The sequence below is a fragment of the Mesoplodon densirostris genome, chromosome 2 (genome assembly GCF_025265405.1).
Source record: "Mesoplodon densirostris isolate mMesDen1 chromosome 2, mMesDen1 primary haplotype, whole genome shotgun sequence".
In the NCBI taxonomy this organism is placed as follows: domain Eukaryota; kingdom Metazoa; phylum Chordata; class Mammalia; order Artiodactyla; family Ziphiidae; genus Mesoplodon; species Mesoplodon densirostris.
Window position 1 is genome coordinate 160,746,769 of NC_082662.1, and position 27,871 is coordinate 160,774,639.

A 27,871-nucleotide genomic window follows, 5' to 3' on the forward strand; every position below is an offset into this window, starting at 1 on the left:
TTTGTGTACTTTACCAAACCTCCTATTTCCGGGAATTAATTTTAACGGAATAATCCAAACTTTCAAAAAGGTTATGAATGCAAAGGTGTTAATTGCTAAATTATTTACAAAGGATAAAATAAAGGGATGGTTAAAGAAGTTAAGATATATCTGCTCAGAACACTGTTACATGGCCATTAAAATTGTGTCAGGACAGATACTTTCTTCAGTTATTAAGTAGCATTTGATTTCCTTTAAAAAAATGTTAGTGAAATATTTTTGTTAAGTCTCAGTGGTAGATATATGGGTATTATTTTTTTTTAATTTATTTTTTATTTTTTATTTTTTGCTTTATAACAAATTTGATCAGTTATACATATATATATGTTCCCATATCCCCTCCCTATGGGTATTATTATATTAGACAGTTACTTTGAAGTATTTCATAATAAAAATGGTTAGGTATCTTAAAAATACCTTTGTTATAATATTAATGGTAGGCAAATCCATAAGTTTATAAATAGCTGATTATAAGTATATGAAAAAGATGCAAAGATGAAAAAAATTGAATAAAGACATGCCAGCATTTTAATGATTAGTTGTGTTATTCAATGTTTTTTAAAATGTATGCTTTTTAAAAATTTACCTTTTAGAATGACCTTTGGGGGAGAAAAAGTTCCACATGTATATATATATATATTTTTTGAGTGAAAGTGAGTTTATTTAGAGAGATATACATTCCATAGGCAGAATGCAGTCAGTCTCAGAAATGAGAGCAGCCCTCATCTATATTAATAAACTACATAGAGAGCTAAACGTTTCCAAGTAAGAACCCTTAGTTAGTATCACATAACCAGTTTTTTTACTTTACAGGTCATATGTATTGACCAGCTTAGGGGAGCTAGTGCAAGTATGTGTGTCATTAAGCCTTAGGAAAATACACAACCTGATAGCTTCCAAGAATCCCAAACCAATATAGGATTTTTTGAACTGGAATGAACTTCTCAAATTATTTAGTCCATACAACAGATGGAGTTCAGATAGAGTCTGTAAAGTTTATATCTGATGTCATAATCTTTGGTCCATAACAGAACTTGAATTCAAACACAGTTTGAGTACAGTTTCATTGTTCGTGCTGTTGTATAGCATTATCTCTAGACTGTATTTCCAAATTTCAATTATTTGGAAAGACCTCAAGAGCCAAACTAACACAGTACTGTAAGAACTGGAGATGTAAGAGTATTTCCAAATTGAGGAGGTGAGAAAGATCTCACATTTGAGGAATGTGATGGCAGAGGGAAGAGAGAGTATACAATATACCAACCTGTGGATGCAGAGAAGTGCAGGGTTTGTTCAAGTAACAAGTGATCCAGTCTGGCCAGCGCATGGGATGTGTGGGAGGATAAAAATTAAATATAATTAATTGCAAAAATGGTTGTGATATTGTAAATAATCTTCATTTTAAAAGGATTATCTGGTCTTTGGGGGAAGTTAATATTTACCTTTTTTTAAGTTGCAGACCCCAGCCTCTTTTGCACAAAGTGTTCAGGAACTAACAATTGCTCTCCAGAGGACTGGAGATCCAGCAAACTTGAATCGACTAAGACCCCATTTGGAGCTATTAGCAAACATTGACCCTAGTCCAGGTAAGCCCAGGGGAAATTAACGGACTATCTTATATGTGCCTTAGTGCTATTCAGTGAGTCTTTTAATTATCTTTTGTTACATTTCTCTAGAATTTCCCGGTGTAGTAATTCCAGATCTTTTCTATAGTATTTAAGTTTCTGGCCCTGGTCTTGTCTGTCTCTTTATTACTTCAACTAATATTTATTTAATACTTTTTACTGTGCTGCTCACTTTACCAGCAAAATAGGTTCCCTCTGGGATCCTTTATGTTTCCTCCCTCTCTCATCACAAATGGTGCTCTATTTTTACCATTTTCATCTCTTTTGACAAAACTCAAGTTTTCTAATTTTTTCTGTATCATATGTCCTTAGTTGCATATTTTTGGTCCCAACTTGACTTTCTCTACGATAATCTTGTTCCATCGCATATCCTCGTGTGTCTACTTTGTCCAGCCATTTCCTGTTCCTTCTCCTTGACCTGAAAATCACCCAACCTTCATTTTTCACTTAATACTTACATCTAGGGTGTGTTAGCTTATATCCTATTGCTGTCCCTGTGTTTATTCCTACTACTGAACTAAAATTCTTTTTTTTTTTTTTTTTGCGGTACACGGGCCTCTCACTGTTGTGGCCTCTCCCATTGCGGAGCACAGGCTCCGGACACGCAGGCTCAGCGGCCCTGGCTCACGGGCCCAGCTGCTCCGCGGCATGTGGGATCTTCCCGGACCGGGGCACGAACCCGTGTCCCCTGCATCGGCAGGCGAACTCTCAACCACTGCGCCACCAGGGAAGCCCTGAACTAAAATTCTTAACATTCACTAGTAATTTCCTAGTTTCTAATTCCAAAGATTTCTTCTCAGTCCTTAAATAACTTGATTTGTCTTCAGCATTTGATAATGTTGTTGACCACTTCCTTGATATAGAAACTCTCCTGATACCTTATCTTTCTGTAGTCTTAGGATTCTCTTCTGGCCTGTCTGAATGCTGGTTTTGTCGTATTTTGACCACTCTTTCCTCTTCTGCCTCCTATGGAGTAAGCTGGTTGTGTTCTTGGAATTTTGTTTTTTCTGCACTCTTCTGTTGATGATGATGGTCATTCATTCTCAGCATCAGGTATTATTCCTTTATAGATAATAGACTCCCAAATATCTCTATCACTATTATCTCTTCATCACTCCGGACCTACTTTCCCAAATGCTTTCTGAGATTCTGTATCCTCTCCTCTCCTCAGTGTGTTTCAAATCAAACTCATCTTCCCTTGATACCTGCTCTTCCTCCTGTCTTCCCTTTCTCTGTAAATGACCTCATTCTCTGAGGTATGTAAGCTTAAAACTTGAGTCTTTTGTCTTGCTTCATATCTTTTCCTTTCACTTGCTCTACATACCATTTCAGACAGCAGGATTTTTTTCTTTTTTTTTTTTAGTTGCATTGGGTCTTCGTTGCTACGCACAGGCTTTCTCTAGTTGTGGTGAGTGGGAGCTACTCTTCGTTGCAGTGCGTGGGCTTTTCATTGCGGTGGCTTCTCTTGTTGCGGAGCATGGGCTCTAGGCACATGGGCTTCAGTAGCTGTGGCACGTGGGCTCAGTAGTTGTGTCACACAGGCCCTAGAGTGCAGGCTCAGTAGTTGTGGTGCTTGGGCTTAGTTGCTCCGCGGCATGTGGAATCTCCCTGGACCAGGGCTCGAACCCTTGTCCCCTGCATTGGCAGATGGATTCTTAACCACTGCGCCACCAGGGAAGCCCGAGACAACAGGATTTATCTGTTCTTTCACAATATCCCTCTATCCAATGCCTATTAATACTGCCTCAGTTGAGGGCCTCATTCCTTTTCCTGAGACTAAACTTAGCCTTTCATTTTTCTCTACTCTTTTAATTCTTCCTTCTAGTGTAACTGCTGCAAAATGAATCACATCTCAGATCTTATTTTACACTTATAAACTTTTAGTGACACCCCTTTGCTTATAGAATAAGGTTTGGAACTCTTGACCATGACATTCAGAGTAGTAAATTTATTACCAAAATCGCTTAATCAAACCAGGTAAGATCTTTTTTTATGTTTTTATTTTATTACTTTAAAAAAAATTTTTTTTTTTTTGGCTGTGCCACATGGCATATGGGATCTTAGTTCACCGACCAGGGGTCAAACCCAGGCCCAGGGCAGTGGAAGGGCAGAGTCTTAACCACTGGACTGCCAGCGAATTTCCCTAATATCTATTTTTAGAACACAATGATTTTTTTCCCCCACTTCTGTGCTTTGATCATTCTGAGCAATCAAAAGAGCACTTCACAAGCTCACTACCTCATCAACACCGATCTATCTACCTACTTCTGTGCCAATATATTCTACTCTCCTTGTGTAATAGTGGATAAACCATGTAACAGTGGATAAACTTCTAGCTAAGGCCACCCTCTCTCCTCATGTACCAATATCATCTTGTCAAATATATCCTTCCAGTATCATCTGTTTCTTAATGTCATCACTTTTCTTTCTCTACTAGAGTAGCTCTATCAACATACAAACATTTTATTGTTCCTGTCATCAAAACCCATTTTTTTAAAAATTAATTTATTTAATTTATGTATTATTTTTGGCTGTGTTGGATCTTCGTTGCTGTGCGTGGGCTTTCTCTAGTTGCAGCAAGCGGGGCTTCTCTTGTTGCGGAGCACGGGGTCTAGGCATGCAGGCTTCAGTAGTTGTGGCACACAGGCTTAGTTGCTGCGAGGCATGTGGGATCTTCCCGGACCAGGGCTCGAACCCATGTGCCCTGCATTGGCAGGCTGATTCTTAACCACTGCGCCACCAGGGAAGCCCAAAACCCACTTTTGACACCATTTGTCATCTACCTACGATTCCAATTCTCTCCTTTTTGTAGCACTCTCTTGAATGCAGTCCAATCAGGCATTTATCTCTACCACTCAATCAAAATTGCTTTTGTCAAAGGCACAAGTGACTTCCATGCAGCTAATTCCAAATGTCAATTCTTGGTTCTCTTTGTGTTTGACCTGTTAGCAACATTTAACATTGTTGTTTACTCTCTACTCCTTGTACCACTCTTTTAACTTCCAGGCCACCACACTCTCCTAGTTTTCTTCTTACTTTATTGAACCCTCCTTCTCAGCCTCTTTTGCTGATTTCTTCTCATCTCCATAGCCTCTAAACTTTTTTTTGTTTTTTTCCCATAGCATATCACCTTTTTTTCCCCATAGCCTCTAACCCTTGAAGTGCTTCCAGAATTTAATCCTTGTGTCTCTTTTCTGTTTATACTCATTCCCCAGGTAATCTCATGTAGTGTCTTCAAAGTCTCATGGCTTTAAATATTATTTATATGACTCACACATTTACTATATTTTGTCAATTCTGAAGCTCACATTTTTTTTTCAGATTTTAGCATTTCCGAACTTGGGCTGCATTTGTATAATCAATGACACGTGATAATTAGCAATCTTTTCCATTTTGGTAGCACATAAAATAATGGTATGTGTTACAGTTCATGGTGTTTTAGAATCTGTGTAACATAGTGTATACAGCCTAGACCTTCTTTCTGAATTCTTTTGTATATCCACCTGCCTGCTCAATATCCAGTAGTTCTACTTGAATATCTAATAAGAATTTCAAAAGTAGTCTGTCCAAAAGTGAGTTCCATCCCCTGTCCCCCACCCACCCACCATTCCTGTTAGTGGCAACTCCATCCTTCCATTTCCTCAGTCCAAACACCTTGGAGATACCATCAACTCATCTTTCTCTCATAAGGTACATCTGATCTATCAGTATATCTTGTAGGCCTTACCTTTAAAATCCATTTGGAATCCATCTACTTATCACCTTCACTGCTACCCCCCTCATCCCTCTTCATAGATTATGGAATAGCCTTCTGTTGTCTGTCTGGTTCTAACATAGGAGCCAGAGTGATCCTATTACCCCTCTGCTCAAAAACTCTCCAGTGCTTTCCATCACTCAGTAAAAGCCAGTCTTTTCTATGACCTACCAGGCCTCACATGATCTGGTCTTCCTTTACCTCTCTCCAACTTCTTTTACTCTTTTCCCACCTCATTCATTCCAGATTTCACCTCCGTGAACATGTCAGGCATACTCCCATATTAGGGCCTTTGCACTTATTCTTTCATTTTCCTAGAATGTTTTTCTCCTCATATATCCTAATATATCTACAAGGCACACTCAAACCCTACTTTCAGGTCTTTAATCAAATGTAACCTTCTCAAAGCGGCCTTTTCAGGCTACCCTGTCTAAAATTTTACACATACCTGTCCCACTCCCTTTCCTTGCTCTATTTATTCAACTCAGTATCTAAATACTTTGTATTTTGGTTATTTATCTTATTGATTATCTGGCTTTTCTCCTTGAATAGAATGAGATTCTTGTTTTGATTGCTACTGCTTCCCTCCCAACTAGAATAATACCTGGAATTTAGTAGGTGTTCATTAAAATACTTTGTTGTATGACTGATCTCTTTACTTTCTCTGCATCTTTATCCTTTTTTCCTGTTGAAATTCCACCTGTCTTTCAAAGCCTAGTTCAAATGCCATCACCCAGAAGTTTTTTAGAGTGTTCCAACAGGAAGTCATTTCTACATATGTGTTCTCGCTTCATTTTATATTTCTTTTAGAGAACATTTCATATTTAGCCCTACAGTTAATTTTTCCTTTATAAAGTCACAGTACTTAACTAAACGAAGAGTGTGTATAACCTAGCTGCTTTATATGATAGCTCTTCTACTAAATTTTTTAAGCATTCTGTTTAGCAATACTTGCTTTACAAAGAATTTCAAAATAGACATTACAAATTGGCTGACTGTAGGCAGTCCACAGTCAAGTTTGTTTGATCCACAAAGTGTTGGTCTGCACTATAAAGTTTTTAGGTGCAAACACTCAAAAACTAGAAATTTTTACATAAAAATCTCAAATTTCAGTTTTCCCTAGGAAACAGTGGTGTATCTGCCAGTGTCAGCCTTGCATCTTCACATAACGACAGTCAGCTAAAGTTGAATAGTAACGATAATCTTAGATGTGAGACATACTCTTTTTTTTTCTTTTTTTTTTTTTTGCTGTACACGGGCCTCTCACTGTTGTGGCCTCTCCCGTTGCGGAGCACAGGCTCCGGATGCGCAGGCTCAGCGGCCATGGCTCACGGGCCCAGCCGCTTCGCGGCATGTGGGATCTTCCCAGACCGGGGCACGAACCCGTGTCCCCTGCATCGGCAGACGGATTCTCAACCACTGCACCACCAGGGAAGCCCGAGACATACTCTTTAACACAATCCCTGTCACTCTTTATTGCTATTTCCAACACTAAGGGTCTGATGACGGTTGCCATTTATTATCTGTCATATTTAATTCCTTTATGTTACCTTCACTGTCCCTGAAGCTATTTTAGATTGTAACCCCTGCTTTAAAAGGATATATTTTTTCCTTTAAGATGATGTTTAGGTGAATAAGCTATTTCATGAATAGCTGTATGAAGCTTAACTTGATTTCACTGAAATGCTGACACTCCTTTACTAATTTAATATTGGGCAGAACATTGAATAACATAGTCTGAAAATTTTTTAAATTTGTTGTGTAGATGCTCCTCCTCCTACTTGGGAACAGCTAGAAAATGGGCTGGTTGCTGTGCGTACAGTGGTACACGGGTTGGTTGATTATATCCAGAATCACAGCAAAAAAGGAGCAGATCAACAGCAGGTAAAGGAGATGTTTGAAACTTAGAAGTAAGCCACTGTGTCTGTCCTTACAGATAAAAACAAAACAGAGCCAACAGGATGACATGAATATTTTTAGACTCCGTAAAAACTAGAAATTAAAATAAAAACCTATTTTTAACTCCCTGTTCCATTAGACATCATGAAGAATGTAACAAAAATTATAAGATTTATAGTTCAGAATGGTTAGCAGCCAGTTTATTGGATTACCCTAGTAATTTTATCTGACAACATTGAAATTAAATAATCCTTGTTGGTCTAATGTGCTGGAGTCAGTGTTCACATTGGATATAGCAGCATTTGATTCTTGCTAAAGGTTATTCCATTTATATAAAATTATTCTCTTTGGTTACTATTGCACTTTAGTTTGACAATAGATGTCACTTTTTAGTGCTAATGCTGTATCTCTCCAGCACTGTTCACATATTTTGTAAACGCTTTTTCTGCATTAGCATTCAGATATTTTTCATTCATAATGTCTCTTATGACAGTGGGCCAAATTTTCCTCAAGTATTTTTAGATGAAATATATGGCAGTAAAATATAATAGCCTGTGTTATGGCTAGAGTTTTTAATTTTACTCCCAATAATTTCATTTTGCCATCAGAATTTATGTTAGGTTCAGTACATCTTTTATTTTGTAGTAGTAAGCTTGAGAAATTAAAACTTTGTTATTAATTTATCTGGTTCAGTAAATATTAACAATAGATTATTCAGTATTCCTTTTTTCTTTAAAAGTAAGAAATATTAAAAGTGTTCTAGTAGAATAATATGGATATGCTTTTCCCAATCTAAGCACAGATCAGGGCTTTATTTTATGATTAAGAAATTTAGAAAATTAAAAACTTACTTTTAACTCCCTGTTCCATTAGACATCATGAAGAATGCTACAAAAATAATATTAACTTTTAAGTTCTGCCTCTTGTAGATTTGTAGTGTGTTATAAGGAAACATAATTGTAAGTATAGCTATATTGAACATTGTCCACAACAAATATTAGTAGACAGTTTAAATATTTGAAAGTCCTAATCTCCAGTGGTGTGCTTGTCCACTGTAAAACGTTGGAAAGAAGATCATAGAGCTCTCATGAGATTGAATCAAGAATTTATGTGATGTTACGTTTGATAGTTAATATCAGCATATCAGAAAAATCAGGACTCTTTTTTTTTAAAGTAATTTATTTTGCACACTTTCCAGGACTTTTGTCTGGGCAGTCTAGATAAGTGTATGAGTTAGTCTGAATTATTCATATAGATTATTAAGATCCTAAAATGGCAATGCAAGATTTACATTTTTTTAAATGGCTAATGTTTTAATTTTGATCGTAGCCTCCACAGCATAGCAAATATAAAACATACATGTGTCGAGACATGAAGCAGAGAGGAGGATGCCCTCGTGGGGCCAGCTGTACATTTGCACACTCACAGGAGGAACTGGAAAAGTAAGTGTGAAAGTCATCAGACTCAACCTCCAGTAATTTGTTAGAGAATAAGATAGAATTGTTAAGTAGAATAATTTGCTGCCATTGAGAAATATGTAGATGTAGTTGCATTCCCTTTGATGAATAGGAAATGTTTAGAAAGTAATACAGAATTTAAAAAAAGAAAACCAAAGCAGTTTCTTCACCTTTCATTACATTGTGCCTACAAGTAGGAAGCTACTTGTGGTTAACTGAATCTAAAAGTGATTCATTTTCACTATCTCCTCCCCACCCCCCCAATTAAAAGTCTAAGGATTTTCATCAACTTTAGCTGATTGATTTTAATAATTGAATAATGCATTTCCAATGGAAAAATTTTCCCTTTGCTCTATTCAAGAAATTATTTATTGCCTGGCTCATTTTCACAGATTATTTCAAATTTCAAGGACCAGATAATTTCAATGATGTTAAATTACCAGCACATAGTAGAAAGAAAGGAAAAGCTTCTTAATTGTTTTATAAAACCAGTATAACGCTGACAGTAAATTTGACAAAGCACAATTAAAGAAAGCTACAAATTCATCTCACACATTAATATTTTTAAAATCCCAAATATTAAAACTTAGAATTCAGTAATACATTAAAATAGACACCATTACTAAGTGCAAAGGTAGCATAATATAATTACTCTGGGTTAGAGAAGAATGGGTATGATAACCACGTGATCATATCCAAAGATGCCAAAAGGCATTTGAATAATATCCGATGTCCGTGATAGATCAAGATCCCTTAGTAGAACAAAAACATCATAGATGTTTTCCCAACATGATAATTATATCTCAAATCAAAAGCCAGCATGATAGCATGATGCTTAATTGGTATTAGTTTATTAGATTCAGTCTTGTTACAGACAAGAGTAAGGGAAAATTTTCTACTAGTAAAAAATGTTATTTAACATTCTGGAAGTTGTAGCTAATGTATGTAAACAAGAGAATAAAATAGCCAAGATCATTAAATGGGAAAACTCAAGAGAAATACTAGAAACAAAAGAAACAAGAATTGGGCCTCCCTGGTGGTGCAAGTGGTTGAGAGTCCGCCTGCCGATGCAGGGGATACGGGTTCGTGCCCCGGTCTGGGAGGATCCCATATGCCGCGGAGCGGCTGGGCCCGTGAGCCATGGCCGCTGAGCCTGCGCGTCCGGAGCCTGCGCGTCCGGAGCCTGTGCTCCGCAACGGGGGAGGCCACAACAGTGAGAGGCCCGCACACCGCAAAAAAAAAAAAAAAAAAAAAGAAACAAGAATTTAGTAAGGTAGCAAATCAAAAAATTAGTTTACAAAAATGAAGTACTCTCATATAAACTAGAAAGGGAAACATAACCAGTTAAAAAGTAAGGTGACATTAAAATCCCTTTTGCGTTAACAACAAAAACAAAAAAGATAAACACCAAATAATAAGCTAATAAGAAATATCCAGGATCTCTTGAATTGAATTAGTAAACTACATAGGAACATAAGAGAAGGGTTAAATAAATAAAGAAGCATACTGTGTTCTTGGATAAGACGTGGCATTATAAAAGTTTTATTTCCTCTTAAACAGTAAGTTCAGTGAAATCCCAGTTAGAATCTTAACGTGATGATTTTGGGAACCTAACAAAATCATTCATTTGGAGAAAAAATATGCCAATAGCCAGGAAAATTTTGGGAAAAAAAGTTCTTCAGCAGGGACTAGTCTAATAACTATTAACCTGTTTTATGAGCTAAAGTAAGTATAAAGACTGTGGTATTAGCATAGGAATAGATAGACCAATGAAATACAATAGAAAATCTAGAAGGAGTTCCAGATACATATAGGAACTCAGCATATGTGCAAAAGGTGGCATTTCACATCAATAACAAAAAACATGATGATGAAACAACTCTATCCATTTGAAAAATAGGGCTGGATTATTACCTTTACACCAAAACAAATTATAAATTTATCAGATATTTAAATATTTAAAAAGGAAACTATAAAGTACTTAGAAATTTTTGTGGTTGTTATATAATCTTACAGTCGGAAGGATTTTTTATGAATGACACCTAGCATCTATAAAGGAGATCAATAAATTTGATTACGTGAAAATTAAAAACTAAGATAATGGCCCAAACACCACAAACTTAAAAAAAAAAAAAAAGTGGGGAAATGACATAGAAAAGGCTGATATCTGCAACATAAAATGAGCTCCTACAAATCTGTAAGAAAGAGGAGAACCAGTAGATATGGATCATGTAAATAAGCAATTCACAGAAAAAACACTAATGACCAGCAAACATGTGAAAACTGTGTTCAATATCATGAATTGTTAAAGAAATATAAAGTAAAATAAAACTTGATATTTTTGAACTGTCAAATTGTCAAAGACTGAGGCTAGCCAGTGTTTAATGAGGTATTGAAAAAAGCCTTTTTTTGTTAATCAGTAGTAGTTATAATAGCTTTGGAGCATTATTAGAGTTTCTAACGTGCATACATTAGACTTAATAATTCTGCTTTTGGTTATTCACACAAGTGCAAAGTACATGTACATAATTTTCTGTTATTGCATTGTTTTAATAGCAAAAAATGAGGGACAACCTAAAATGTACTGACATAAAGAAATATTTAAGATTATGAAGTAGAGGAAAATATTTACTATGCAGCCATATATGACCCTATTTCTGTAACTTATAATCTTACAAATGTAAGAATATTAAGCCAGTGTATGGAGTGGAAAAATCTGTGTTATATACCAAGCTATTAACAGTAGTTACACCTGATGGGTGGTCCACCCCCTGCCCCCTACCCCCTACCCCAAAGTGTGTGTGTTTGTGTGTGTGTGTGTGTGTGTGTGTGTGTGTGTATACACATACACAAGTTTTCAAGTTGATAGCTAGAGCCAGTGTTTCAAGAGAATTTCTAGAAAATGATGTGCTTGGAATCCTTTCCTTTTTTATCCGTTTCTTAAATACATTTTAGTTCTTAATTTTTAAAAGCTTTTACAGTTTTGGTTTTTGGTGTGTGCCTTGTGCTTTTTATATAGGTTTCGTAAAATGAACAAACGCCTGGTTCCCAGAAGACCCCTGAGTGCCTCTTTGGGTCAACTTAATGAGGTGGGCCTGCCTTCAACAGCTATCCTTCCGGATGAAGGTGCAGTGGATCTGCCTAGCAGAAAAACCCCTGCTCTGCCAAATGGAATTGTATCAGCAGGGAGTACAGTAACACAGCTGATTCCACGAGGGACAGACCCCAGCTACGATTCTAGTCTGAAACCAGGAAAGATAGATCACCTGAGCAGTAGTGCCCCTGGATCCCCTCCTGACCTGTACGTTGTTTTTCCTAACTTTTATTTAAAGTTTCTTTATAGACATAAAGTAGAAGGAAGAAAGAATAATCAGTGCTTTGTTTGGGGGGCTTATTTTGTTGTTTTTTATTTCTATTTCCTGTGCCAGTGATTTTTGAGAAACAATTAACATAGGTGACATAAGATTACAGTTTGCAAATTTTGTAGAAGAAATGGCTATTGGAAGAAACCAGTTTCCCAAATTGTGGCAATTTTTTTTACATTTAACAATTTGTGTACATTAGAAGTATTTTCAAGACCTTAAACTTGACTTGCAGAATCTTGCTCCCATAGGCTAGAATCTGTCCCTAAGAGTATTTCAGCCTTGCCTGTTAATCCACATCCTGTACCTCCAAGAGGGCCAACAGACCTGCCCCCTATGCCTGTCACCAAATCACTTCAGATGGTACCACGAGGTTCTCAGTTATATCCAGCACAACAGGCAGATGTTTATTACCAGGATCCTCGAGGAGCTGCTCCACCATTTGAACCGGCACCTTATCAGCAGGGTAATGATCTTTCATTTATGTCATTCACTTTTCTTAGAAGTTATGAGAATGATTTCAAGAGTGATCATATTTTCAGTAATCTCAAAATAAATAAATGCTTTTTTTAACACTTGGAAAAAACCGAGGTTATATGATCAACTAAATAGTATGAAATAAATGAAGTAGCAAAGCTATGAAAAGTAATTTGCCCTGACTACTAAAAGCAGTTGTATATTAAATATGTTTACATATTTATAGAGGTAAGTCATCCAAGTAGACAATGGAAATTTGCTGAGGCCGTATATATTTTCCTGACGAAAATTTTCTTCAAGTACAAAAAAAAAATTTAATATTACAGTGGATATAAATTAAACACACAGTACATTTTTTTGCTTTCGGTTGTCACCTAATATTTTTTCTAGGCCCTGTAATATATATGAAAAAATGCAAATACATACTTTTAGAGAGTTTATAGTATAGAATCAGTATTAGTAAAGAATAGAAAACTGGGCTTCCCTGGTGGCGCAGTGGTTGGGAGTCCGCCTGTTGATGCAGGGGACACGCGTTCAAGCCCCGGTCTGGGAGGATCCCACGTGCCGCGGAGCGGCTGGGCCCGTGAGCCATGGCCGCTGAGCCTGCGCGTTCGGAGCCTGTGCTCTGCAACGGGAGAGGCCACAACAGTGAGAGACCTGCGTACTGCAAAAAAAAAAAGAATAGAAAACTATATGTGTGAGAGTATATATATCTATATATGTGTTTAAAATGAAGTGTTCAGTTGTGGTAGTTAATATTTGTGTGGTAGGAATTAACTACAAGACTCAAGGAAGATCATTGAGAACTTGAGGGATCAAAAGACTTTGTGGAAGGATGCCCTAAGTAGAGGTATTGGGAATAGAAAGGAAAATTTACAAATGGATTGTAAAGATGAGAGTCTAGAGTCAAGGAGGAGTAAGGAGACTTGTTGTTAATCCAGGTGTGACTGTTGAGGTCTGGATTAGTGTGATGGGAAAAAAGAAGGTATTTGAGAAAATAGACAAATGTGGAAAATTAGCCAGTTTTAATGATAATATACCAGGTATGGAGAACGCAGGAGAGGACTTGATTGAGGTTTCACATAATGTAATTCATGTGAAAAAATAAGCAATGATTTGTAAACTAAAGTGTTGACTCTCTTTGTCAGAAACAGTATAGTGCTATTGTTTTTTCTTTTTTTTCTTTTTTTTTTTTTTTTTTTGCGGTACGTGGGGCTCTCACTGTTGTGGCCTCTCCCGTTGCGGAGCACAGGCTCCGGACGCGCAGGCTCAGCAGCCATGGCTCACGGGCCCAGCCACTCCGCGGCATGTGGGATCTTCCCGGATCAGGGCACGAACCCGTGTCCCCTGCATCGGCAGGCGGACTCTCAACCACTGTGCCACCAGGGAAGCCCCTCTATTGTTTTTTAAACTGGGATAGATTCAAGGTGTTCTCCATTTCCTTTTATTAATTTCCTACATTAATTTTGAATCAGCAGTGTCTTTTCTGATTTCAAAAAAAGTAGTTTTAAGTTGGCATGGTGGCATTAATACATAAAAGAATATGATAAAAGTTGATCTGTGTCTTCCTTTTGACCATTCGTTGCAGGAAAAACCCAACTGCTTTTGTTGAGTTAACCTTAAATATGCTGAATCAGTAAGGGTTCAATTGCAGATATTAGAAATCATTCTGACTATGTTAGCAGTAAGAGGTTTAATGCAGAGAGTCCTACAAAATCAGTAGAAGCATTGGAAAAGCAGACTTAAGCTAGGCCTCCAGGAATGAGTCCCAGAGCTAGTTGCTGAAAGAACCTGTTACAATGAAGCTGTAGAAATAGGAAACTTCTGCCCTAATCGCCAACTTGAGGAGCTCATCAATTGAGGCAAACGTCTTGAAATTGGGAAGCTACTGCCACGACTGTTGTCTCAAGAACTCTATGGGACTTCCCTGGCGGACCAGTGGTTAAGACTCTGCACTTCCACCGCAGAGGGCATGGGTTCAATCCCTGGTGGGGAACTAAGATCCCACATACCACACGGCACAGCCAAAAAACAAAGAACTCTAGAGCTATGCAGTTAGCTACTAGATCTGTACCAACAGAATGGATCTCTTTCCAGTTAACTCAATTTCACATTCAAAACTTATGCAAATGAGTGATCTGTAGAACCTAAGCTCCACAGAAATATAGTTTTTTTGCTTTTTCAGTATTTGCAGTATGTTAAGGCACACCAGAAAGATGATCAAATAATTGAGAGAGCCAATTTACTGTTGTAGACTATAAGTAGATTGGTGTTTTCAGTAACTTTTAAGGATAATTTTTGCTTGTTATTTTTCGCAAAGCTAGCCTGACTACATAAGCAGAGGGAAAAACATCTAAAGAAAGGAGTGGATTTTTAATTCTTTAGTGTTGAAATATTTTAAAAGGAAAAGTCTTAAATAGAAAAATAGATTGGCTCATTGTTGCTTTTGGTTCCTCTTTTGTACTGTACAGGTATGTACTATCCTCCACCACCACAATGTGTGTCCCGCTTTGTCCGACCTCCACCATCTGCTCCTGAACCTGGTCCTCCCTACTTGGATCATTATCCACCGTACCTCCAAGATCGTGTAGTAAACTCTCAATATGGCACACAGCCACAACAGTACCCACCTATGTACCCACCACACTATGATGGCCGTCGAGTATACCCTGCTCAGTCTTATACAAGAGAGGAGATTTTCCGAGAAAGTCCTATACCCATTGAGATTCCACCTGCAGCAGTACCATCCTATGTACCAGAATCCAGAGAAAGATACCAACAGATGGAGGGTTACTATCCAGTGGCTCCCCACCCAACTCAGATCAGACCTTCGTACAACAGAGTATGCTGGGTTTTGGGGTTTTTTTATTATTATATAGATTTACTTGATTATTGCTAGCAGTGATTTTTTTTTTAACCTTTTGCCATGGTAATAACTCTTTGATCAATCAGTTCTTTTTTAAAAGAAAACATCTTCTCTTTTTTCACCTTTTCATAATCTGCATAGGTTGTTTTTTTTTTAACTTTTAAAGGGGAAAAAAATTAATACCCTACCCCCGCTAACCCATCTTAGTTTCTGAACATTAGATGATTTTATTAACATTTCTTCATTTATTTAGAAATTATGGTCTCTGACCAAGAGAAAGAAACTTAAGTTTAGCTCTTTGGGAAATCCTGAGAGCTTTTGGGGGTTTTGTTTGGTTTGTTTTGCTTTGTTTTATTAAGTCTTGCTATTTCGGATGTTAAGATGAGTATACAAGCTGCTTATTTAAAATATGTGCTAAGTGAATCAGTGTGTCCTGAAATTCTTTTTCAATTTTTACTCATCTTTGCATTTTCAGGAGCCTCCTTACAGCCGGCTTCCTCCCCCTCCCCAGCCCCATCCTAGTCTAGATGAGCTACATCGAAGACGAAAGGAAATCATGGCACAACTAGAGGAAAGGAAGGTTATCTCTCCACCTCCTTTTGCACCTTCACCAACATTGCCTCCTGCCTTCCAACAAGAGGAAGTAAGCACATCTTTTTTAGTCTCTTTATCAGTTTTTCCTTAATCAGTGATTTATTGTATCCTATTTAAGTCATCTTCACCTATTCCCAAGGTCATGAGGATATTTTCCTCTAAAAGGTTTATTATTTCACATTTAGATCTACAGTCCATCTAGAATTGATTTTTGTATATAGTGTCTTAGGAGTTAAGATCCATTTTTTCCCCAAAGGATATCTCATTGATCAAGCATCATTTAATGAAAAGACCATCCTTTCCCCAGTACCCTGCAGTCACCTTTATCATAATCTGGTCACCTTTGTCATAGGTGACTATATGTTTCTGAACTCTATTCTATTTCATTGATCTATTTCTCTATCCTTGTAGCAACACCACATTGTCTTAATGTAGTAGTATTGTTCATCTTAATGTGGTGGTATATGTTTTCCAGTTTTGGTTTTCAGGATTACCTTTGCTGTTCCTGGTCCTTGGAAATTCCAGACACATTTTAGAATCAGCATGTGGATGTCCACAGAAATATCTGCTGCAGTTTTGATTAGAATTACATTGAATCTCTGGATCTGGGCAGCCCAGTATGGTAACCACTAGCCACATGTGGATAATGATGCTTAAAATGTGGCTAGTTCGAATTCATGTGTGCTGTAAGCATAAAACACATATTGGATCTGAAGGTTTAGTACCCCACCCAAAATATCAATATATTTATATTAATTACATGTTAAAATACTACTTTGGGTGTATTAGATTAAATAAAATATATTGTTAAAGTTAATTTTACCTGTTTCTTTTTATTTTTTAATATGGCTACTAAAATGTTTTAGATTACATATGTGGGTCAATTATATTTTCATTGGACAGTGTTGCTTTAGATCCATTTGAGAAGTGACATCTTTCCAATATTGAGTCTCCAAGAACATAGTATACCCTCCACTTCCTTGGATCTTCTTTAATTTTTGTCAATAATGTCATATCTCATATAGTTTTCAGTGTCTTGCACATCTTTCATTAAACTTATTCCTAGGAAACTAATGTTTTGAAGCTATTTTAAATGGAATCCTTTTTGAAATTTCATTTTCTCTTTGTTATTATTAAAGAGAAATTAAGTAGATTTTTGTGTATTTTGACACCTGTGTTCAGCAGCCCTGGTAAATTTCCCTATTAATTCTAGTATTTGTTAGTGGATTCTTTTGGATTTTCTGTGCACACAGTCATGTCCTTTGTGAATAATGACCATTTTACCTTCTCCTTTTCAATTCTTAAGTCTTTTCTTTTTTTTATCTTGGTTGGGTGAGCTAGATCCTCCAGTATAAAATAAAAGTGATGATAGGTTTTCTTATTTCCAGTCTTTGAGCAAATGGAGCTTCTAATAATTTACCATTATGATGTTTGCTGTCAGCCTTTTTGTAGGTAATATTTATCAGATGAATGAAATTTCCCTATATTCCTAGTTTTTATAATTGAGACTGTCAAAGTTTTATTTAACTCAGTAGTGAGAAAAACAGCAGGATGATAAAGTTGATTCAAAGAGTAGGAGAGACAGGCTAATATAGGTAGTGAAAGGCAGGAAAAAAACACTGAAATAGAGTTGCTAGAATAAACTGGTTAATGTACTAGAGGATAATAAACCATAATTTGAGGGTCATCAGTATTTCCACAAGGCAGTACTAACAGTTACCATGAATGAGTGTTGTCTTATTATCTTTTTAATGTCTTCAGGGTCTATAGTGGTGACCCCGTAGACATTTTTCCACTTCTGATAATTTTTTTCCTTGGTCAGTCTTGCTAGGGATTTATCATCAGTTTTATCTTTTCAGAAAGCCAGTTTTTTGCTTTGTTGATCTTATTTATTTAATTATTTTGGTTTGTTGATTTTACATAACTGCCTCAGCTCAATGTGTGTGTATGTGTGTGTGTGTATATATATATACATATATGTGTATATATATATATATATATATATATATATATATATATATATATATATACAAAAAATATATATATATTTTTTATGTCAAGTAGGTTTTCTCAGTAGGGTTGCAGTTGATATTATGTAAGGAAAATGTCTTACACCCTTTATGTGTAGAATTATGATTCTAAACAGTATTTCTAGCTGACAAATTATGAATAATAAGCAATGAAAATTGAAATATATCACATTGCATATAATAAACAGTAAACTTTGGGGTCTACAAAAGTAATCTACTAAATAAAGATTGTTCATAGTATCTGGCTTTCCTCTCTAAACACTTTGGATGAATTTTCCACAATAATGTAGGTTAATTAGTAAAGCTATAACATCTTCTATTAATATAATTTTACGTGTAAAGTATCAACATTACATGATATTTTTTCAAAAACTTACTATTAGAGACATCCCAGAGCCTTGTTATGCCATACCATTTTTTGAGAAATATGGAAAGCAGTATGACACTGTGAAAAGTGAGCTAATTTTGGAATGAAATATACTTATCTGTGAGGTTCAGCTTTGTGGTTCAGTGTGTGATCTTTTGTAAGTTATTTAGCCTTCATTAACCCTGAGGCTCAGGTTTCTCTATTTGTAAATCAAGCATAATAAAACCTACCTCACAGTGGTGTGGTGAAGATTAAATGAGACATAAGGCATCTAGCACAAAGCAGGCATTCAGTAAATAATAACTGTGTGTATTTATTACTCTTTTACTTGTAATAAAAATTATAATAATGCCTGGCTGTTACGGAACTTTATCTATTGACAGAATTATTTTAGTTACTGACATACAAAGCTATATAATTAAACTTCAGTTCTGATTATAAACAACCTACATATAATTATACTAAATTCATACCTTATAAAAATATATAATATAGAAAGAAATTTCTCCAAAATCTCATTTTCTATATCACTGTCAGTTTATTATATATTTTAACTTTTTATATATATTTCAACTTTTCTGTGCATGAACTAACACATCATTATAATTTTTAATCAGATCATTTAGTAATATATTCAGATTTTACGTTTTGCATTTTTTTTGTTTTTGTTTTTACTTAACCAGTTATCCTGGATGTCTTTCTGTATCAGTATATAAATTTATCTCATTCTATTTTTTCTTAATAAATTTATTTATGTATTTATATTTTACTTTTGGCTACATTGGGTCTTCGTTGCTGCACAGGGGGTTTCTCTAGTTGCAGCGAGTGGGGGCTACTCTTCATTGCGGGACATGGGCTTCTCATCGCAGTGGCTTCTCTTGTTGCGGAGCACGGGCTCTAGGCGCGTGGACTTCAGTAGTTGTAGCTCGCAGGCTTAGTTGCTCTGTGGCGTGTGGGATCTTCCCGGACCAGGGCTTGAACCCATGTCCCCTGTATTGGCAGTCTGATTCTTAACCACTGCACCACCAGGGAAGTCCTATCTCATTCTTTTTAATTGCTGTATAATACATTGATTGCAGGGGAAAAAGCACTCTTGTTAGTAGGTCATGTCTTTAAAAAGCTAGCTGTTCTACACAAAATTTGTAAGCGGAGGAGAAATGTAAAAATGAGCTGGAATTTTTAAACTAGAAGTAGGACAAAAAAAAAGGAAAGCGGTTATAAACAATGGAAACAGGAGTTGTGGTTGAAAATGAGTGGTACTGTGAACAGCATATCCCTCTGCCAGTGCAGAAGACCAAAGTGATGACTCAGAAAATAGAAGGGTTTTTTTTAGTATAGGGGGAAGCATAGAGCCATTTAAATGTACCAGTACCCCTGGATTATTAGTATGTCAGTATATACATCTGTGATAAAGTGAGAGCAATTTATTAGTGTTCTAGCACTCCCTATACCGGTATAACCTTGGTCTGATCACCCACATTGTTTCTCATGGACTTGAAGAACATATGAGATAGTGTATACATAAAAGTACTTAGAAAACTGTAAAACATTACACAAATGTGAATGTAAGTAAAAATGCATTAGACCTAGAATGCCTATTTAGTTATTACATAATTTCAGAGCTCATCCTGAGAAAAGAAAATTAGGAATCTTATCCTTTTCACTTCATTGACTCAACCCTAAGGACCAGAATTTATTCAAGATACGAATTATTGCTATTAAAGAGATATAGGTAAAAAAGTTATTATGTCATCATGTACTATATAGAACATTTAAGATTGCATTTTAGGACCAGAATTTATTCAAGATATGAATTATTGCTATTAAAGAGATTTAGGTAAAAAAACTATTGTGTCGTCACGTACTATATAGAACATTTAAGTTTACAATTTAAAGAATTTCTAATGCTCTTGTTTACCTGGAATGGTATTGAAAGAAGCGTTAAGGAGGGTCTAGCAAAACTAGGGCCTAGTAACATACTTGCTTAAGTGCTAACTGAATCTGATGAGAAAGAGGATGGGCAAATCTCTTCAAAAATCCTAATTTGAGGGCCTCCCTGGTGGCGCAGTGGTTGAGAGTCCGCCTGCCGATGCAGGGGATACGGGTTCGTGCCCCGGTCTGGGAGGATCCCATATGCCGCGGAGCGGCTGGGCCCGTGAGCCATGGCCGCTGGGCCTGCGCGTCCGGAGCCTGTGCTCCGCAACGGGAGAGGCCACAACGGTGAGAGGCCCGCATACCGCAAAAAAAAAAAAAAAAAAAGAAAAGAAAAATCCTAATTTGATTCTTTGAAAGATATTGAGATACTTCTTTTTGACCCTCTGTTAACAAAGTGTAAAGGCTGAATATCATTTTTCATTTGTTTTATGTTTTTCATAGTCTACAAAAATCTTCTAGTGACACAAATCAAATAACGGTTACTATGTTGCTTCAGCATGATATTCTAAAGAAATTCCTGCTTTCTCTGTGCTGTTACTCATAGACCCATTTCCTATTTTGTTTCTTTTTTCCTTTTTCCATCTGTAGTTTTTGGATGAAGACTTGAAGGTAGCTGGGAAATACAAAGGAAATGATTACAGCCAGTACTCACCCTGGTCATGTGACACCATCGGCTCCTACATTGGAACCAAAGATGCAAAACCCAAAGATGTTGTGGCAGCGGGGAGTGTGGAAATGATGGTATGTGTAATAACTAAGCCATAATTAATACAAATCAAGATAAACCAAATAAAGTATCCCCAGTTATAGTGCAGACACAAGTAACTGAGCTTTGCTTAAGTTTCAGACCATATTCTGTACTATGTGATTGAATTATATTTAAACTATATGTTTTTTTCTTTCAGATATATATAAAAATCTTTTCAAACTTGTCTAGACAAAGGAGAGCGTTTCTTGTGTTTCTGTGAAGCTAGCAATTAACCCAACAGCTGTTTAGAATTGAAAGTAAATTATTTTGCATAATTAAGATCTTGAATTTCTTGTCCAAATAAATTATAACTCTTTTACAACTCTTAAGTTTAAACAGTAAAGTTGAATCTAGTGAACAATACTAGTGTTTGAGTCAGAATTATAGTTACTTAGCTTCAGATGAGCTGTGGTGTACTGAAATGTATTACACTTATGCCATTTTATTTTTTAACAAAAAATAATGTAACTCCTGTGTATCTAATACTCAAGCTTAAAATATATCACTATTTTATCTTAATTGCTTCTTTATCCTTTAAAGAAATAAAACTTTACATAAGTAATTAAATCCTCCTCTCTTTACCTCCCTAATCTCATTTTCTCCCTCCCTCCTTCCCTGGAGATAACCCCTATCCTGAATTGAGAGTTTATCATTTCATGGATAATTTTATGCTACTTCTAAATAATTTTGTTTTGAATGTTTATAGACCTTATACATATTATAAACTTCAACTTGCATTTTCGTTCAGCATTGTTTTTGAGATGTATCCAAATTTATACCTATAGTTCAAATTCATTCATTTTCACTGCTTTTATCAGATACCATTGTATGATAACTGATATCATACAATAAATAAATATATATATAATTGTTTATTAATTTTCATGTTGATGAACATTTAGGCTGTTTTTAAGTTTTTTATTATTATGTACAGTGCTACAGTAAAGATTCTTGCATATGTTTCCTTGTGCACATTGCATGAAAGTTATGCTTAAGAATAGTATTGGTGGGTAAAAGGTATGCCTTGACTATTATTCTTTTTTTTTTTTTTTTTGACTATTATTCATTTGCCCTTGTTAATTCTAACAAAGGTTCCCTAGGTTGTTATATAGATTTTCAAAGACAAAGATTTGCCCAGCTGGTTGAGAGAAGGCCAATTCTTGGTAATAGAAAAGGAAGACTTAGATGAGTGAAGTGATATCTATAGCATAAATATGATTAGATGCCAGACAATTAAAAAAAGAAGAAAGAGAAAAAAAGGAATATAGAAGAGAAAAAAGTGAAAATGAACCTTTTGTTTTTCTGTGGTAGGATTAAGGAAACATTGTTTTTAGGCCATAAAAAATAATCTTTCTAAGAATAGGAGTGAGATGAGGAGGTAGAGGTAGATAGGAACCTTTGCTTTGTACCTGACTTTCAGAAAGAGTTATTATAGTAAAGTAACATAAACATTAGCAAAATAAAACTCATTTACTTAAATTAACAAAGAATAAAAGTGTTTTCCAGCCTAACCTAGATGTAATTGAACATTTCCCAAATGGATAAAAGTCTACCCCAGTGTTTCTCAAACATGAATGTGCATGTAAATTACCTGGGGAATCTGTTAAAATTCAAGTTCTAATTCAGTAAGGCTGGGATGAGACCTGAAATTCTGTATTTCTAATGAGTTCTCTAGTGATGCTGATGATGCTGCTGGTCTGTGGACTATTCTTTGAGTAGCAAGGGTCTAGCAATTAGATTTCCATTTATCTTTCTGACTGGAATGCCTTTTAAAAGCCTATGTTGGCACTTATATAAGTGCGGTACGCTGGCCTCTCACTGTTGTGGCCTCTCCCGTTGCGGAGCACAGGCTCCGGACGCGCAGGCTCAGCGGCCATGGCTCACAGGCCCAGCCGCTCCGCGGCATGTGGAATCTTCCTGGACCGGGGCACGAACCCGTGTCCCCTGCATCAGCAGGCAGACTCTCAACCACTGCGCCACCAGGGAAGCCCGGCACTTATATTTTTAAACAGTATTTTTCTAACTATTGATTGTTGAAAATTAATTTATTGGTCATGATGGGCCTTTTTTTAAAGAAATGAATTAGAATAACTAAATACAAGAATACATTACATATAGTAAGGATAAATGTTTGTCATGAAAATATATATGTATACATATATACATTCAAACATATATATATTTGAATGTATATATGTACTGGGTCATGATGTAAAAAATATTACAGGAAGTGGTCAGAGGTTTGAAAAGCAATGTTTTATATGACAGCTAAAGGCAACTAATGATTTTAGTCTTATCAGTAAGTACATTGAACTAGAGGAAATTATGTTAGAGATCTAAGTGTGGGGTGGATTTCTCATTTTACTTTTTACCTTCTCATTTTACTTTTTACCAGAATGTGGAGAGTAAAGGAATGAGAGACCAGCGATTGGACCTTCAGAGAAGAGCAGCAGAAACCAGTGATGATGACCTCATCCCATTTGGAGACCGACCAACAGTATCTCGATTTGGTGCCATTTCTCGAACTTCCAAAACAATATATCAGGGTGCTGGCCCAATGCAAGCTATGGCACCTCAGGGAGCTCCCTCAAAATCTATTAACATTTCAGGTAAGAATCTCAGAGGTAAGCTGATTTGGAGTGTTCATAGTCACAACTCCCAGCACTCCCCATTTACTATCAGTGCTTTTCATAATCTTGCAGGGCAGTAGTCTTCAAACTTTTCTGTGGAATTATCCCTGTAGAAAGGTAATTGTAACCCAGGGAATTGTAGGGGTACAAACTAAAATTAAATATCTGTATATGAAGGTAACCTATGTGTTATTTTTAATAGTTTCATTGCTTTTGTTAAAATAATCTCATTTTTTAAAAAAAAATCAAACAAAAGAAAAAATTACAAAGATTGACATTTTAGTAGGGGAAAAACAAATATCAATACCCCTCCATCTTTCAAGATAACTGTGTACATAATATGCCTACGCCTTTTAGATTGTGGCTACCTAAAAAGAAGAATCAAATCTATGAATTGCATCATTCCACTGTAGGTTACTCTCTTACAGATTATGGTCCGTATGGAACCCACAGTGGCTGGGGAGGTTCTCCATATTCACCTCATCAAAACATACCTTCTCAGGGACACTTCAGTGAGAGGTATAAGTCATTCTTTTTACTTTTACAAGCCTTTAAAATTACTCAACTTACTTTGTTTTTCTGGTCATAACATTTTTTAAAAATAAAATTTTAAATTTATTCCGTAATTTCTTTCCCACAAAAGGGAGAGAATATCTATGTCAGAAGTGGCCAGTCATGGAAAACCCCTTCCATCTGCTGAGAGGGAACAGCTACGACTAGAATTGCAGCAATTAAACCAACAAATTAGCCAACAGACCCAGCTACGTGGACTAGAGGTACCAGCCTAGAGATATTTTTTCATTCCAGTTTTTGAAGAGTTTTAAAAGGAGGAACTTTTGAGGTCAAATGAACAAAAAACTTTAAGGTTTGTTTCCTAAGAGTTAGTATAGTTGTCCATTTTTCAAAGAATTTAAGTACTTCTAAGTTCTGAGACAATAGGAAATTTAGAATTTCTATTACCTGAGAATAGAAAACATATTTTATATGTTTTATATATTATACATTATATATGTATATATATATAAGCTCCTTTTATATTTTTATACTGTATAATATTTTAGATAATCTAAAATTTGTAGATTATCTAAAATATATAAAATAAAAAATATAAAAGGAGCTTATATTCCTTGATGGCACGTTTAAGTTGAAGGTATATAGTATATAGTTTTTTGTTTGTTTGTTTGTTTTTTGCCGTACACGGGCCTCTCACTGCTGTGGCATCTCCCGTTGCAGAGCACAGGCTCCGCAGCCATGGCTCACGGGTCCAGCCGCTCTGCGGCATGTGGGATCTTCCCAGACCAGGGTATGAACCCGTGTCCCCTGCATCGGCAGGCGGACTCTCAACCACTGCGCCACCAGGGAAGCCCCTAGTATATAGTTTTTTGATCAACAGATGCTTTTAGCTTAAGATTTTTTCTAATTTCTTACATTTTCTTTAATTTTTAAAAATTTCTCTCACTTCTTTTACTCATCATCATCTTTAGTAGAAGCTTAGAACTTTGACCTAAAAAATATAGCCTCTGTATAATAATACCACCTTTCATTAATATAGTTCTTTCAGTTTATAAATTACTATCACATACCTTATTTGACCCATACATGTCCCTGACAATTAGATTAGGCAGGTGGTATTGTCCGCCCCCCTTTTTGGTTGAAGGTTATTAGTTTCACAGAGGTTGAAACATGAACCCAGCTCTTCATACTCCAAATTCAGTGTTCTTTCCACCATGCTACCTGATACTTAAGAGAAACAAAATGTCAGAAGGCAAAGAATTTAAAGTTCTTTAAGTGCCACATCAGGAAGACTAGGTTTTGTTTATATTATCCTTTGCATTGGAACATAGACTTTGAATATGGAAAGCTAAAGACATTCTAGTGATAAATGCATTGCTCCCTTCTGGAGAAAAAGATGCTCTTAGAACGTTTCTTTCTAGATCTATATCTTGCTTCCAAGATCTGTAATAATAAGTAAGCTATTGCTTTGGAAATAAATTTCTAACTGATTAGATCTTAGACTTTTTTTTTTTTTTTTTTTAAGTTTCTGCTTTATAACAAAGTGAATCAGTCATACATATACATCTGTTCCCATATCCCTTCCCTCTTGCGTCTCCCTCCCTCCCACCCTCCATAGACTTTCTTATTAGCAAGACCAGTAGGAGGGATTTTTGTGTGTGTGTGTGTTTGTTCTTGAACATGTGTCTAGCTTGTTCTCTTATGAAATAAGAAATAAAAACCTGTATAGTATTCATGTTTGTCTCCTTTTTCCCATTGCTTTATTAACATTGGTCCAAAACTTCTTGCTGATTCCTATCGCAAGAAAAAAGAACACTGTGTTTATTATGTTCCCCTTTAGTTTATTAACTTGTTGAAGATTTGGACCTTTAACTCCATAAAGCATTATTCCTTACCTTGCTATTTCATGGCTTTTTGTCTTAGTTGAAATTTCTAGACTGATTTTCTGTTCCAAAAGAATTTCAGCACTATTTAACTCACTGTGGTTAAAAGTCCCTGCCATTACTGAAGTTTCATGAAAGAAATTATAGAATTTACATCAGAGAAAATTCAATTAAAAAACAGAAGGAAAAAAAACAGAAAAGGAAAGAAGCACATTTATAGTTGACTTCTCTTTCCACTAAGAAAATAAAAAGAGCAACTTACACCAAAGATTAAATTACTATTCACTAAGTTTAAATGCCCCATCTTTTCCCTTTTGTATTCAAATGGTACTCAGAGAAAGAACCAGTGCCTTACGTTTGCATCATTTTTATTGCCAATCCATGAGTAGTAAGTTGCTTGGGCAGGTCTGGCTTCGGGCCTGGTCACTCTGTGCGCGGCGTGACGTGTGTTGAGCTGTGCGCTTGGCTTTTGCACTAGGCTGTCGGTAGCAGGCTGGCGCTGCAGAGGGAGGCGAGCGCCTTGGCAGGCCAATCACAGCCCCCACCGCCGCCGCCGCCACCGCAAAAATGGCCTGGAGCGCCCTCAAGTGAGCAGCTGAGCTTGGAACTGCACCAGGTGGAAAGGGAAATCGGGAAGAGAACCCGGGAACTGAGCATGGTAAGTGCTATGGTGGGAAAAGAGAGGAAAGCTGAAAGGAAAGCCTCTGTGTAGTTGTGTCGCTGAACTCGTGGCTCTGGAGTTCTAGAATCATCTAGAGCTGTAGAATCATCACTCCAAGGCACTGCACTGAGTGATTAATACTGACAATGAGTGTCCTGAAGATGGTCTGCCTCCCTGTTTTATCATTCTTCTCCTCATTCTCTTTTGGTTTGAGTGTGTTCTTTGTCTTAGTTTTCTGCATTACAAAAAACTTTCCGGGAAAACAAGGTGGTTATCTGGAAGTTACTAAATTTCTGTTAAACGTATTGATGAAGGAAGCAGAGGGGATGGTGTTTTTTGCAGTGCCCTCATGTTAAACAAAGATGTATTACCAAATAACATTTCTAGGTTTCACAGCCCTTATGTTATTGATGATCTATTTTTTTGTCATGAGTGAGATGCCATCTACATATTATTTCTTGTGGAATTATATCCATAGATATGCTTAGGGTTTGTTTCATAGTGCATGAACACTCATTTCAGTAAATTTTTAGTCTTAGGAGACTGAACCATTCCCTCAGATTGCATGGTAATTGTTTTTTTTATTGTTGCATAGTTTTCACATTCTTTTTAAGCAAATAGATGGGATATTTCATTTTTCTGTGTTCAATAAGTGTATTATAGATACTTATTATATTTTGACTTGCTTTTTCTGAGTCATCAGTTTTTCTGTGAGATTTTTCCATGTTAACTTGAGGCATTTGTCCCCTTGCTATCCAGCTTGGATAGTGAGCAAGTGGGCCATACTCCATTATGTTTTTGTGTATGTATCTCTCTCTCTCTTTTTTTTGGCTGCATTGGGTTTTTGTTGCTGTGTGCGCGGGCTTTCTCTAGTTGCTTCACGCAGGGGCTACTCTTCATTGCTGCGCAGGCTTCTCATTGTGGTAGCTTCTCTTGTTGTGGAGCATGGGCTCTAGATGCACAGGCTTCAGTAGTTGCAGCACACGGGCTCAGTAGTTGCGGCACGCAGGCCCTAGAGCACGCGGTCTTCA

At 36.4% G+C, this 27,871-nt stretch overlaps 1 protein-coding gene across 5 annotated transcripts in view; it reads left to right on the plus strand.

The window, feature by feature from the left end:
* The window catches only part of RC3H1 (ring finger and CCCH-type domains 1), a 93,496-nt gene that overhangs the window by 55,404 nt on the left and 10,221 nt on the right, over positions 1-27,871 (plus strand). For 2 of the 5 annotated variants that reach the window (XM_060091232.1, XM_060091231.1), the window contains exons 7-18: positions 1,493-1,625; positions 7,184-7,302; positions 8,647-8,759; positions 11,794-12,075; positions 12,388-12,602; positions 15,085-15,455; positions 15,955-16,122; positions 20,994-21,146; positions 23,549-23,762; positions 24,197-24,302; positions 24,427-24,559; positions 26,658-26,837. In XM_060091232.1, coding sequence (XP_059947215.1) covers positions 1,493-1,625; positions 7,184-7,302; positions 8,647-8,759; positions 11,794-12,075; positions 12,388-12,602; positions 15,085-15,455; positions 15,955-16,122; positions 20,994-21,146; positions 23,549-23,762; positions 24,197-24,302; positions 24,427-24,559; positions 26,658-26,837 — 2,187 coding nt within the window. The remainder of the gene's footprint in view (positions 1-1,492; positions 1,626-7,183; positions 7,303-8,646; positions 8,760-11,793; positions 12,076-12,387; positions 12,603-15,084; positions 15,456-15,954; positions 16,123-20,993; positions 21,147-23,548; positions 23,763-24,196; positions 24,303-24,426; positions 24,560-26,657; positions 26,838-27,871) is intronic. The other 3 variants (XM_060091234.1, XM_060091233.1, XM_060091236.1) reach the window with 3 other exon arrangements.